At 44.6% G+C, this 13901-nt stretch overlaps 2 protein-coding genes across 2 annotated transcripts; one reads left to right on the forward strand and one right to left on the reverse strand.

Annotated features, from left to right (window-relative positions):
* Window positions 1-3: 3 nt before the first annotated feature.
* On the reverse strand, window positions 4-2767 carry tlr1 (toll-like receptor 1). The gene is made up of 2 exons (XM_056769047.1): window positions 2576-2767; window positions 4-2397 (listed from the first exon to the last, which is right to left on the reverse strand). Exon 2 carries the CDS (start codon window positions 2388-2390, stop codon window positions 6-8), a length of 2385 nt encoding a protein of 794 aa, XP_056625025.1. The 5' UTR covers window positions 2391-2397; window positions 2576-2767; the 3' UTR covers window positions 4-5.
* A 3985-nt stretch (window positions 2768-6752) lies between these two features.
* Window positions 6753-12407, forward strand: klb (klotho beta). Its single transcript, XM_056769763.1, has 5 exons — window positions 6753-7633; window positions 8316-8829; window positions 8902-9170; window positions 9244-10351; window positions 11451-12407. The coding sequence occupies exons 1-5, from the start codon at window positions 6908-6910 to the stop codon at window positions 11804-11806; spliced, it is 2973 nt and encodes a 990-aa protein (XP_056625741.1). The 5' UTR covers window positions 6753-6907; the 3' UTR covers window positions 11807-12407.
* The last annotated feature ends 1494 nt before the right edge of the window (window positions 12408-13901 follow it).

Consider the following 13901-nt stretch of genomic DNA (forward strand, 5'->3'; position numbering starts at 1 on the left):
AGGGATCAGAAGGTTTGATCGTCTCTCTCTGATGGTATGGGAAGGTTGGCCTGCAGGGCCGCTCGGAGATTCACCCAGAAGAGTGTTTGTTTAGCTCCCTCCTGGGGCCACTCGAGGTAGGTCCGTCTGGACATCATGCTCTTCAGCTGACAGTATTTGGAGGGAATAAGGTACGATGGCAGCGGTTCCAGCAGGAGGAGGATGATGCTGTCCGACCCTCGTGTCACCTTCTGATGATTGGCGAAGTACAGCTCGTAATGACACCATTCGCTCTGAACGAAGTGAGACGACAACACGAAGATGGATCTTCTGCTGTGCTCCACGCAGCGGAGAATGTTCTGAACGATGGTCTTTCCCGGAACGAAGTCGCGCTCGTGATGACACACTCGCAGGCCGCCGTTCTCGAGCTTGGGCAGCAGTTGTCCTTTAACCCACTCGCTGTTCTTTTGGCTGTACGACAGGAAAGCGTGGAAGCGGATCCCTTCCATATCTTTGGCTCTCTCCTGCCAGACGAGCGCGTGGTGTTTGGCACGGGTCCATTTCCAAATCATCTTCAGGTACCACGGGACGTCCAGCTTATTACAGAAGAGGGTGACGGCGATCACCAGTGTGATGGTGGGGATCAGGATAGAGACGGAGAGAAGCCAAGCGTTACAGGAGACCTCGGGCAGGTGGAAGTCTTGTAATGTGCTGTTGCTCCAGGATTCTGGATAACTGCACACGTAAGCGTCCGGCCAGCGCTCTACAATCAAAGCAGGATGTTGTGTCGCTTCACTGTCCACGAGAGCGGAGAAATCCCGCAGGGCACATGTACAGATGAAGGGGTTATGACTGGCATCCAGAGTCTTGAGACGTGGACACGTGCGAAGGGCATCGGGTGTTGGTGCGTGAAGGGAATTTGACCTCACCAAGAGCGTCTGCAGGTTTGGGTATGACAAACAGGAGGGAAGGTCCAGTAATCGATTCGCTGTTAGATCCAGAACGCTCAAGTCGTCCAGCAGCGGAACATCTGCGGGAACTGTGGTGATCTGGTTATTTTGGAGGAGTAGGATCTGGACGGAAGTGGGCAAACATGTGAAGATGTTCTGCTTGAAGTTGTTAGATGAGAGATCCAGGCGTGTTATTTTCGGAGGCCACACACACGTGCCCTGTTCAGGTGTGTAAGTGAGAGAGTTCTGACTGAAGTCAGCGTGTGTCAGTGAGTTCATGAGATGAATTCTTGATGTTAAAGGTTTGAGATGTCGGAGGTTGTTAGCCTTCAGAATCAAAGTGTCTAGACGCGTCAGCGTGGTGCACTCTTGATCCGGTCCCTTAGAAAACACCTTCTCTGTGAGAGCACAGTCGGACAAATCCAACACTCCGATCTTGCTGACGGATGCTGGACAGGTGATGTGGACGATGGGTGTTTGCGTTATGCTGAGGTTTCTTGCAGGCATGTTGATGAAGAAGTCATAAAGCTCTTCTTGATTGAACAAGAACGTGGTTACAGAAGCTCGGGTGACTGATAAGTGGTCGAGCGTGTGCTCCAGGATCACGTCTGAGCTCCAGTTCATTGAAGTGATGGTAACATCTGACAGAGAGAGTCGCTGAACTGAAGACATCAACACTGTGTTCACCAGACCCGTCAGAACTTTCCACGAGCTCCTCACCTGAGAGATTTCCAGACTGACGGTGCGCACAGATCCTCTGCGACGCAGATCTTCCAGAAACAGCGTCTCATTCTTCACGTTTGTGAATTGTAACTCTTTAAAGGACACGAAGGCATCGGCGGCCATTTGACCGTCAATGTGGCTGTTGGACAGAACGATGACGGCCCTCTCTGCACGGACGCTAGTTAGACTGCTCTTTTCGTACAGCTCGGTCCCACTAGCGTTAATGAAGAGCGTTGTGAGAGTGAGATTAGAGATGTTTGTCAAGTCTGTATTGTATATGTGTTCCGCGCTCAAGCCGAGCCACCGCAGGTGTTCAAGAGTCACAAACTCTCTCCCCAGAGCCATGACAGAGAACAGGTTTGACGACAGATCCAGAAAGCGCAGATGTCCTGCATGAAGTAAATACAGCTGACCGGAGAGGTTCTGGAGTTTGTTGTGAGACAGGTCTAGAATCTGTAAAGCAGCCGTGGAGTCAAAGGTGTAGACGTCTAAGTGCTGTAGTTCGTTCCAGGAGACGTTTAGAAGATGAAGTCTGGGTGTTGTGTGAAAGTCTTGTCTCTTCAGTGTCTGGATGTGATTTAAGGACAGATCCAAATCTTCTGTGGATGATCCGAGGTCAGTGGGAACGGACGAGAGGTTCTGAGATGAATAATTCACAAAGATTCTCTTCATAGACAGAACGACACATGATGGCAAACATGTGAGATAAAGAGTCAGAAACCAGCCGGACATCTCCATCTTTCTGCTGGAAAAAAAGGAGGTTTCACACTTTCAAAGGAATGTTTGTCAATCATTTGGTATTACAGTTTCTTCAAAAATATATCAAGCACATATGTAAAGAAGGTTATGTAAAAGATGAGTTTCATCAAGTTTATGAGTTAGACACAACCTAAAAGTAAGTATACAGTAAGTATAACACTTACTGTTGTGCTGTGTAGCGTTAAGAGTTGAGTGTCATCTGAAACTGCTGAGAACATTTAAACAACTTCTGCTTTTTCTTTTCTTTCACTTCTTTAAAAGAAAAGCTATTTACTGACAGTAGGGCTGTTATTAAGGGAAGTCATGCTGTGGATTTGCATGTGGTCAGAGAAACATCTTTGTGACATACATTTTATCTTTCTGTAGATTATTGCCCACAGTGAAATCATTTTGTATGCATGTAGATTTTATTCTCATTTAAAGTCAATATTCCTATGTGTGCTTGTCTTTTTTTCACCCGTAGTGTACGACGGGGCTGAAGGGATCTTTGATTTGATGTTCCTGTGAACCACTACAAGCACTTGTCCCTCTGCATGTGGTTATTCAGATGATCTTTGACACGATTGCGGGCTGCAGCGAAAAATGGATTCGGTGCTAATTTGATCTAATATTTAATGTTTTTCAAATTAATTAAAGCAACAAGTGTTCAATAACAGAAGAATAGTGTATGTAAAGGTGAGGTGTTCAGGGTAAAAGCACCCCTGCTGTGGGATCTAAAGGCACTTTATATTAACATGATAATAAACAGACGGCTGACGTGTTCATATGATGACAAGACATGTTTAGATTCAGAAGGTAAATATCAGATGTTAAGTTGGGTGTCCACTTTACAGATAATCACCATATTTATAATGAAACCATTATATTTAACATGTTAATCTACAAATCATCAATCTGATATATTAAATCATTACACGGCTCATTTGAATGCGTGATTCTGATTGGCCAGTTGCAACATTCCAAGGGTTTTTATTTTCAAATAACAACAGCTCAAGACTCTCAATAATAATAATAAAAATTCATTACATTTATATTGCGCTTCTGCCTGTGCAGAATCTCCTCAACCACCACTAATAACGACCTGTAACCCGCATGCTGCACATCATTTTGAGAGAGACAGTTTAATAACATATATGACATTATATTTGCAAATGGTTTAACCAATTTTCTTACGTCGTTTCTTACTTTAAGACTGAAACTAAACGTCTTTTCCTGGATGTCTCTATTCTGTAAAAATTAGATGATAAAATATTTCAAATTCACATTTCATGTCCAGTTTTTTTCTCATGTGTCAAGTAGGTGTGTAATAAGCTGTATAATGCACAAGCAGCCGGATGTTATCACCAAATGGCAATGGCAATGGCAATTTATTTATATAGCACTATTTACTACAACCAGAGTTGACCAATGTGCTTTACAATACAATAACTAAAAACAAGAGTAAAACAAGATTACATTTTGACATACACCAAAATAATCATAAACACGCTGTGCTTCAACCAGGATAAAACGCCTTATCGAACAGATAGGTTTTTAGTTTAGACTTAAAAATAGCCACAGATGATGCCATTCTAATAGGCAAGGGCAAATCATTCCAGAGTCGTGGCGCAGCTGTAGCAAAAGCGCGATCACCCCTGCACTTCCGCCTCGTCTTGGGAATAAACAAAAGTCTCTGGTTAGAGGACCGAAGAGATCTGTTTACATTATGCTCAATCAATAAGTCAGAGATATATGGAGGAGCCATACCATTTAGTGACTTGTAGACAATAAGTACAATTTTAAAATAAACCCCTTCAGTGTGACACAAGACCCTCAGCTTCACATCCTGATCACACTGTCAGGGATTATTTCTGTGATAACAACCGGCTGCCTGTACAATATCTCTTACATATTTAAATGACAGTATATTGAACAAAAATGAATTATTTGATTTATTAAATTAACAAAACAATTATAAAAATGTGATTCACTACATTCGTATTGTATTAGATCTGTATAGATCCATAAATGTTCATTACACACAGGCCTATATGTTTTCTGCACTCATACATTATGGGATGTTGTGTAAAGAACATGTTTTCTCAAGTTGTGTCTTCAGCCGTTGTACCTACAGGATTGATTTGCTCTCTCAGCTGATCCATTAGATTTATGTGTCACATCCTCTCAAACACACACAGGCGCGCACACAAAAGGCCGTTGGTGTTTGTTTTAGTGTGTGTGTGTGTGTGTGTCCCTAACAATAACATTTTATTGACACCATCTTATTTCTCTCTCTCTCTCCCACACACACACATGTATAGTCACACTGGCTTTATCTTCATGGAAAACTTGATCACATGACTTCTGTTTAAATGAGCAGACGCACACTAACGGTGTTAAAAAACCTAGGGTGCACCCTAGCTAGAGAGCATGGTCAAGCTTCACAGGTGCACAGATCCAAACACACCGATCAGTGATGGTGGTCAGCTCAGTGACCTCTGGTGTGTAATGTGTTTGTCTCTCGTCGGGTTGATGTTTGTTACTCAGCAGCTTCACTTGATCTAATAAAATCAGACGTCATCACCTGAGGCATCACGCTGTGTTTTCACCTCTATAAATGTGTCCTGTTAATGTTGTGTTTGTGTGTTTGTTTGATGTGAAACAGCAGCGTAACGTCTTTACAGAGATATTAAAGTCGTTCTTCAGCAGTGATGAGAGATCACATCTGTTCTTTCACACGTCACACACGCTCAAAACACACCATGACCAGTGTCCCGTGAGACCATGATTGTGAATAACACAGCATGTCTTCTGTTCACATCAATAAACGTTCATGTTAAAGAAACAAATGAAAGTCTTTATATTTCACATCATTTTCAAAAATAAAATCAAAGTATAAACTATCTATATATACATCTCACTATAAAGAGAAAAGTAGTGATAAGAGTTCTCAGTGAGGGAGACAGGATCCTGTCATAGTGTCAGTTTGTGTGTGTTGTCCTGTCAGTGTTGTGTTGTGTTGTGTTGTGTTGCGCTGGTTGTTCTTTTGTCGTGAAAGCACTTAACATATCTTGCAGCAGGTTTGAGCTTCGGTCCTCTCTCTCTCTCTCTCTCTCTCTCTCTCTCTCTCTCTCTCTCTTTCTCTTCTCTCTATCTTTTTATCTCTCTCTCTTTCTCTCTCTCTGTCTCTCTCTATCTCTCTCTATCCTTTTCTCTCTATCTCTCTCTATCTTTTTCTCTCTATCTCTTTCTCTCTCCCTCCCTCCCTCTTTCTCTCTCTCTCTCTCTCTCTCTTTTTATTTCCCTCTCCCTCCCTCCCTCCCTCCCTCCCTCTCTCTCTCTCTTTCTCTTCTCTCTATCTTTTTATCTCTCTCTCTTTCTCTCTCTCTGTCTCTCTCTATCTCTCTCTATCTCTCTCTATCCTTTTCTCTCTATCTCTCTCTATCTTTTTCTCTCTATCTCTTTCTCTCTCCCTCCCTCCCTCTTTCTCTCTCTCTCTCTCTCTCTCTCTATCTTTTTCTCTCCCTCCCTCCCTCTTTCTCTCTCTCTCTCTCTCTCTATATCTTTTTCTCTCTATATCTCTCTATCTTTTTTTCTCTCTCTCTCTATATATATCTTTTTCTCTCTTTCTCTCTCTCTCTCTCTCTCTCACTCTCTATCTTTTTCTCTCTTTCTCTCTATCTTTTTCTCTCTCTCTTTTTCTCTGTCTCCCTCTCGCTCCCTCCCTCCCTCCCTCCCTCTCTCTCTCTCTCTCTCTCTCTCTCTCTCTCTCTCTTTTTCTCTGTCTCCCTCTCGCTCCCTCCCTTTCTCTCTCTCTCTGTCTCTCTCTCTCTATCTTTTTCTTTCCCTCTCCCTCCCTCCCTCCCTCCCTCCCTCCCTCCCTCCCTCCCTCCCTCCCTCTCTTTCTCTTCTCTCTATCTTTTTATCTCTCTCTCTATCTCTCACTATCTTTTTCTCTCTATCTCTCCCTCCCTCTTTCTCTCTCTCTATATCTCTCTATCTTTTTTCTCTCTCTCTCTCTATATATCTTTTTCTCTCTCTCTCTTTCTCTCTCTCTCTCTCTCTCACTCTCTCTCTTTTTCTCTCTTTCTCTCTCTCTTTTTCTCTCTCTCTCTCTCTGTGTGTCTCCCTCTCGCTCCCTCCCTCCCTCTCTCTCTCTCTCTCTCTCTCTCTCACTTTTTCTCTGTCTCCCTCTCGCTCCCTCCCTTTCTCTCTCTCTCTGTCTCTCTCTCTCTATCTTTTTCTTTCCCTCTCCCTCCCTCCCTCCCTCCCTCCCTCTCTCTCTCATTCTCTTCTCTCTATCTTTTTATCTCTCTCTCTCTCTCTCCCTGTCTGAAGTCATGAGTTGGGATCAGAGTTCAGGTTAATGATTGTGGTTGTTGATCTTGCAGCACTTCTTCATTGTTTGTGTGTTTCTGAGAGGACTCACTGCTCTGTTTCTCGGCTGTGATGGCCGTTTGGAGCGTGTCGTGTCAGTGGTTTGTGTACCGTGAGCAGGTTTGTGTTCTTTACTGGTGATGTCGTGTTTCTGCAGGTCCGTGTCACTGGTGTCACTGGTGTCTGTGGTTTTGTGCTTGAGTCTGTGGAGGACAGCAGTCTGTGGATCTCATCACCTGTGGCTTCAGACACTCAATGACACTCACGTTAACTCTCAGTTCCCCAGAGGTTTTCTTTGGGGTGTGGGGTCTTCTGCGTTCCCGACCGAAGGATCCTGGGACGCAGACGGGAAGGGAGAGTCCGTGTGGGATCGCTTTACTCACGGTTCTCGCATGAGCGTGGACATGGCAGACGTGGCCAGTGACAGTTATGTTCTATGGGACGAGGATGTTCAAGCGCTTCAGTATCTGGGTGTGAAGTTCTACGCTTTTTCTCTGTCGTGGCCACGGCTCTTTCCAGACGGCAATGCGACATCAGAACCCAACTGGGCTGGAGTGGCACATTACCGGCGTTTGATCAGAAGGTTAAAGGATGTTGACGTGGAGCCCGTGGTCACTCTTCATCACTGGGATCTACCGCAGACGCTGCAGGAGCGCTTCGGAGGCTGGCTGAATCCAAACCTAGTGGACATTTTTGCAGATTACGCCCGCTTTTGTTTTCAGACATTTGGTGGAGACGTGCGGTACTGGCTCACGATACACAACCCGTTTCTGCTGGCCGTTCAGGGCTATGGTACAGGAGCTCACGCACCGGGGATGAGAGGAGAGAGACAGCATCCCTTCATCGCTGCGCACAACATCATCAGGGTGAGTTCACGAGGTTTCTTTCACTTTTCATCGGCACAAAGACAAGATGATGTCACAATGCAAAAAAATTCTCATTGCTCCCAAAAAGTTATTTGTTTTCTGGAAATATGATATCTGAAGATGTGTTTGTAACAGAGTGTTTTCAGTCTCCTGGACGTGTCTTTGTTCTCTGTTATCCTTTAACCATTAGATGTGTTATATTGCATAATAACATCATAACGTTTTTTTCATGACTCTCTTACAGTACAGATACACAAGGCTCATGAATTATTGTCTGACATAACTCAACATACTTTCCATGTTTTGTTCTGTTACCCCCTCGTGGGTGTTTGTTTTGTATTTATTATTTATTAAAGTCTTGTTAAACCCTTACCTCCCTATCTGCACTTGGGTCCTCTGTCTCCATGTCCTCACCACCCGTGTTTCATGACATAGAACAGCCCACCATTTTACAGTGTGTGTATATTAGTAATATGTACATTTATCACATAAAAAAAAACATTTTAATTAAGTCTTTCCTCTTAATGAATGATTTGATTCTTCTTTGCTATTTCTCTGATCGTGGTTTTGTTCTCAGGCCTCACGTAAGCGTATGAGTATTGAAAACTTCTGTGAGGTCATTAGATGAAAGTCCGTCATCACCGCCTCTGTTGACATTTGTGTTGTTGTTATGTTTCTACAGGCACACGCTAATGCCTGGCACATCTATGACAGACACTTCAGATGCCATCAGCGCGGTCGAGTCTCCATCACGCTGGGATCTCATTGGGTGGAGCCTCTTCACGGTCAGACCACATCAGCCAATCTGGAGCTCTGTCAGAAATCCATGGAGGCGGTGATGGGCTGGTTCGCAGAGCCCATCCACGGAAGCGGAGATTATCCTGCATCCCTAAAAGCCTCCAACCGCGGTGTTCTGCCAGAGTTCAGTCCGCAGGAGAAGATGTGGATCAGAGGAAGTGCGGATTTCTTCTCTTTGGCTTTTGATTCCGAGACTCTGAGGGTGGTGCGAGGTCTGGCTCGCTTCGGACAGATGGTGACTCTGGACCTGAGGAAAGTTCTGCTGTGGGTTCAGCAGGAGTACAGAGATCCAGACGTTCTGCTTCCTGACAGTGGGTGGTTCTCTGATCAAAGTGTGGGAGTGGAGGACACCGTGGCCATTTACCTGCTCAAGAGATTCATCAAACAACTCCTCCATGGTCTGTAGATTGTACACATTGTGTGTTTGTGGCCTCTGCAGAGATGTCTGAGGGTTGTGTGTGTTTGTGTAGCCGTTTCTACAGATGGTGTGAAGGTGTTGGGATACTCCGCCTGGAGTCTGTTGGATGGATTCGAGTGGAATCACGGTTACGGCATGCGCAGAGGTTTGTTCTATATCGACTTCATGCAACCGCAGCGACACCGAATCCCAAAGACCAGCGCCCACTTCTACAGGCAGATCGTCAACGACAACGCTTTCCCCGACAACCACACGCAACACATCATCCACGCACACTTTCCTTGTAACTTTCAGTTCGGTGTGTCTGACTCCACACTGCAGGTGAGGACGAGAGATGAATCGGCTCCACATTCTTTTATAAAAGTGAACTTTTAAACATGAAGTTTTCTTCCAGGTTCACTTGAGTCCGTTCTCACCGCAGTTCACCGATCCTCACGTGTACCGCTGGAATTATTCAGGTGACGGATCTCTCAGACCTGTGGCAGGCATGGTTCTTCACACTCGAGGATCTCAGTGTACAGACTTTCTGTTCATTCAGCGCCACCTGCTGCTCCTGGAGGCCGTGGGGGCGTCACACTACCGGTTCGCTCTGGACTGGTCTGAGCTGGTGCCCAGCGGTGACGTGTCATCTGCGGACGCTGAGAAGCTGAGGTTCTACAGGTGTGTGTTAAGCGAGGTCAGGAGGAGAGGAATTCAAGCGGTCGTAACGCTGTATCACCCCAGTTACAGGTCACCGTCTCTGGGTCTGCCCTCACCTCTGCACGCCAACAGCGGCTGGAGAAACCACAGCACCGTCGAGGCCTTCGTCAAGTACGCCTTTCTCTGTTTCCATGAGTTTGGAGCGCTGGTGCCGGTCTGGATCACCATTAACGAACCCAACCGTCTGACGGAGATGTACGGCGGAAGCGTTGAAGACAGACGGTCGGTGGTGCGACACACGTTACTGGCTCACGCCAAGGCCTGGCACGTTTACCACAAGCACTTTCGCCAACATCACGGAGCCAACGTTAGCCTTGCGCTTCACGCCGATTGGGTGGAACCGGCCAATCCGTTCCTGGAATCTCACAAAGTGGCCGCACGTCGCTTTCTGCGTTTTGAACTGGGACGTTTTCTCGATCCTCTGATTGGTGGAGGAGACCCTGATGCGTGTGACAGCCACGATGCTGGATCTTCTCCGATTGGCTTTACAGATGATCAGAAGGCGGAGCTTAGAGCGTCTCTGGATTTCATCGCTCTGAATCACTTCACAACACATTTAGTGTCACCGCAGAAATCGCTGGAACGCGGCTCCTCTCTGATGACTGACAGCACCTGGACGTCCTCACCGATGGGACAGGCCGTCGTACCCTGGGGTGTCCGCAGGATGCTGAGCTGGATGAAGAGTCGCTATGGTAACAGCCTCCCCGTCATCATCACAGCATCAGGGGTCGATGACCGAGCAGCTGGTGATGATCAGCTGAGACAGAGTTATATCAGGAGTTACCTGCAGGAGGCGCTCAAAGGTGAGTCTGTTGTTTACGAAGATGTCATGTCAGCAAATATTCACGGGTGACACAGTGTCTCAAAATCGAATGTACGGAGAATAAAGTTTCCCATCAGTGATCTGCGTGTCAGTATGAAGGACATGGAGATGCTTGCACAGATGTAGGATGAGCAGGTGTCAGCTGATGAATGAACGTCAATGTGATTGAATTCATCTGTGGCGAGAGCTCCAGTTCACAATCGGCAGTGACCAAAGTGATGTTCACCTCTTTCCCTTTTATGTTAATACACTATTAGAGATAGTTTTTAAAACAAAACGAAAACAACAAATGAATAACTGATCAACTGATCTTCTCTTTGATTTATTTCTTTGATCAATTCATTATTTTCTGTGTCTGAATGAAACCTGTGTCTGTCACATTTTAAAGCTTGTGTAAAAATATCCTCTGTACATCACTTCTGGCCATTACTGTACGTCTGATACCTGAAGTCTTTATAAATCTATTTACTGTAGGGTGACGTGCTGTGGCATTCATTCTACTGTGTGTGATGAATCATGAAAGATTCAGTGAAATATGAAAGATCAGAGTGTTTTGTGAAGGGTTATATTTTATTCCTCACACCCTGCGGTCTGAAGTTCATAGATGATGACACAGGACGAGTTTTATAAACGGTTGCAGTTTTTCAGCTTTATTGCAGCTAAACATGAAACAGAATGTAACAAAACGTCTCTATAAAAGCAGCGTTTTGTTGATGTGCGGGACAGATCAAAGGTCTCACACTGAGTAACACTCTCATAATGTGGACACAGACTGATCTTTTACAGCCGCTCATATTCAATAACATTCTCTGTCTGTCTCTCTCTCTCTCTCACTCACCCACTCTCACACTTACACCCTCTCTCTCTCTCTCTCTCTCTCTCTCTGTCTCTCTCTCTCTCTCTCTCTCTCTCTCTCTCTCTTTCTCTCTCTCACTCTTACACCCTCTCTCTCTCTCTCTCTCTCTCTCACTCTTACACCCTCTCTCTCTCTCTCTCTCTCTCTCTCTCTCTCACGCCCTCTCTCACTCTCTGTCTCTCTCTCTGTGTCTCTCTGTCTCTCTCTCTCTCTGTTTGAGCAGCTCGTGAGCTGGATGGTGTGAATCTGAGAGGGTTTTATATTTGGAAACTTCAGGACGGTCATGGTCTTCAGTTCGGTCTCTTTACTTCTGCCGCTCATCACTCACGACCCAAAGCTTCTGTCAATCTTTACCGTGACATCATCAGTAGGCGGGGTTTCCCATCCACCAGTGACCCCAGACCCCCGTGTCAGCGAGCAGACATTAGCACGAGCTGTCGATTCTGTTCACACATGACAGAGAGCAAACCTCTGCTGTTCTTCAGTGTGTGTGTCTCCTTCATCTTCATCATCATCATCATCATCTGTGTGCTGAGGAAGAGAAAGAGGAGACTCACAACTCAACAACTGCACCATTAACCCTGTGTGTGTGTGTGTGTGTGTGTGTGTGTGCATGTACATCTATCTTTACGAGGACCAGTTTGAGTTTTAGACCAGCATGTCATGAGGACTAAGAGAGTAAAGTGAGGACATTTAGGCCGGTCCTCACTTTCTGAGACCCCTTTAAAGGGCTGTTTGAGGGTCAAGACCTGGTTTTAGGGTTTAGGTTATAAGGGTTAGGTTAGGTTTAGGGTGCGTGTGTGTGTGTGTGTGTGTGTGTGTGTGTGTGTGTGTGTGTGTGTGTGTTGTTTCATCTTATCCTCTCATCTGTTCGTTTTATCACTATTATTAATGTTATTTTTGTCAGACGTCTGTTTATTGTGGATTGATCTGTGATGATGAATATAAATGTGTTTAAACTCAACCTGATAAGTCTTACAATAGTGAACAAAGATTCTGTGTTGATGTCTGTAATAATAATATCGTGTTTGTGTGATAGAGTCTCATTTATTTGTTTTAGAGAGAGAAACAGAGAATTGTGTAAGTGTGTATTGTGTTTTTGGCATTCTTGGCCTTCTGTTTACTATATGTGAAGAGATTTTGTGTTGAATGAATTTGAAATAAAGATTTGTTTTACTGATGTGGTTGAGACTCTCTCTCTCTGCCTCTCTCTATCTCTCTCTCTCTCTCTTCAAAAGATTCAAAGGAGCTTTATTGGCATGAAAAAGAATTTACATTGCCAAAGCACAAGATTAAATATAAACATCCAGAAAAACAGATTAAGATAAAAATAAAATAGAATAAAATTATAAGTCTATAAGTAAAAATCTATATATATACATCTCAATATAAACAGAAAAAGAGTTTTAATTAAAGTTCTCAATGAGGGTGATAGTGTCAGTTTGTGTGTGTTGTCCTGTCAGTGTTGTGTTGTGTTGTGTTGTGTAGTGCTGGTTGTTCTTTGGTCGTGGCAGGACTTCACATATCTTGCAGCAGGTTTGAGCTTCTTGACTTTTCTCCCAGTATGTATGAGATCTTGTCCTTTTGTTGAAACTGGTCAAAGTCTTTGTGTAAGTTTGTAAACTGGGGGAAGAATGTTTCTCTGATGTGTGTGTAGTTGGGACAGGAGAGGAGAAAGTGCAGCTCTGTTTCCACTTGATTGTGTGTGCAGTGTGGACACAGTCGCTCTTCTCTCGGTGTCCATGTGTGTCTGTGTCTGCCCGTCTCTACAGTGAGCTGGTGATCACTGAGTCTGTACATGCTCAACACTTTTCTTAGTTTAGGGTCTGATACGCTTGTGAGGTATTCTGACACTTTATATTCTCTCTTTAGTGACAGATAGCATTCCAGTTTACTTTGCTGAGCTGTTGCTTCTGTCCAGTGTTGGAGATATTTCTCTTTTTGTCTTTTCATCATTTGGTTTAGTCTGGCTGGGGTTTGGGGTTGACTTGGGCATGTTTGGGGTTGTAGAGTTAGTTGTGAGATCAGTTGGATGAAGGGGTTTCTCTCTGGGCTCAGCTCTTGATGACTTAAGGCTTTGTGATGGAGTGTGTCTGTGTCGCTGTTCTTAAGGTGTGTGTAGAATTTTAAAGCTCTTTTTTGTATTTTAATGATTAGAGGATACAGTCCTAATTCTGCTCTGCAGGCGTTGTTTGGAGTTTTTCTCTGTACCCGTAGAATGTTTTTACACATTTCTGTTTGCAGAATCTCTATTGGGTGTTTGTCCCATCTGGTGAACTCTTGGTTGGCGAGAGGACCCCAAACCTCACTTCCATACAGCGCGATTGGTTCTATAATTGATTGTATTATTTTCAGCCAGATTACGGTTGGGATGTCAAATTTGATATTCTTTTTGATTGCGTAAAAGGCTCTTCGTGCCTTGTCTCTCAGGTCATTCACAGCCTTGTTTAAGTTTCCGGTTTTACTAATGTTTATACCAAGATATGTGTAGTTCTTGGTGTGTTCTAGGGGCATGTTGTTTAGTTTGAAACTGTGATGTTGGTTTTGGCGACTGGGCTTTTATTGGAATATCTCTCTCTGTGTCTATATAAAGAGAACAGTGTGTAAATGAATGCAGTGTTTCCCCTACCATTACCTTAGGGGGGCGCTCCACCAATCCAACGGCACCACCCGG

The sequence above is a fragment of the Triplophysa dalaica genome, chromosome 16, assembly GCF_015846415.1.
Source record: "Triplophysa dalaica isolate WHDGS20190420 chromosome 16, ASM1584641v1, whole genome shotgun sequence".
NCBI classification, from domain to species: domain Eukaryota; kingdom Metazoa; phylum Chordata; class Actinopteri; order Cypriniformes; family Nemacheilidae; genus Triplophysa; species Triplophysa dalaica.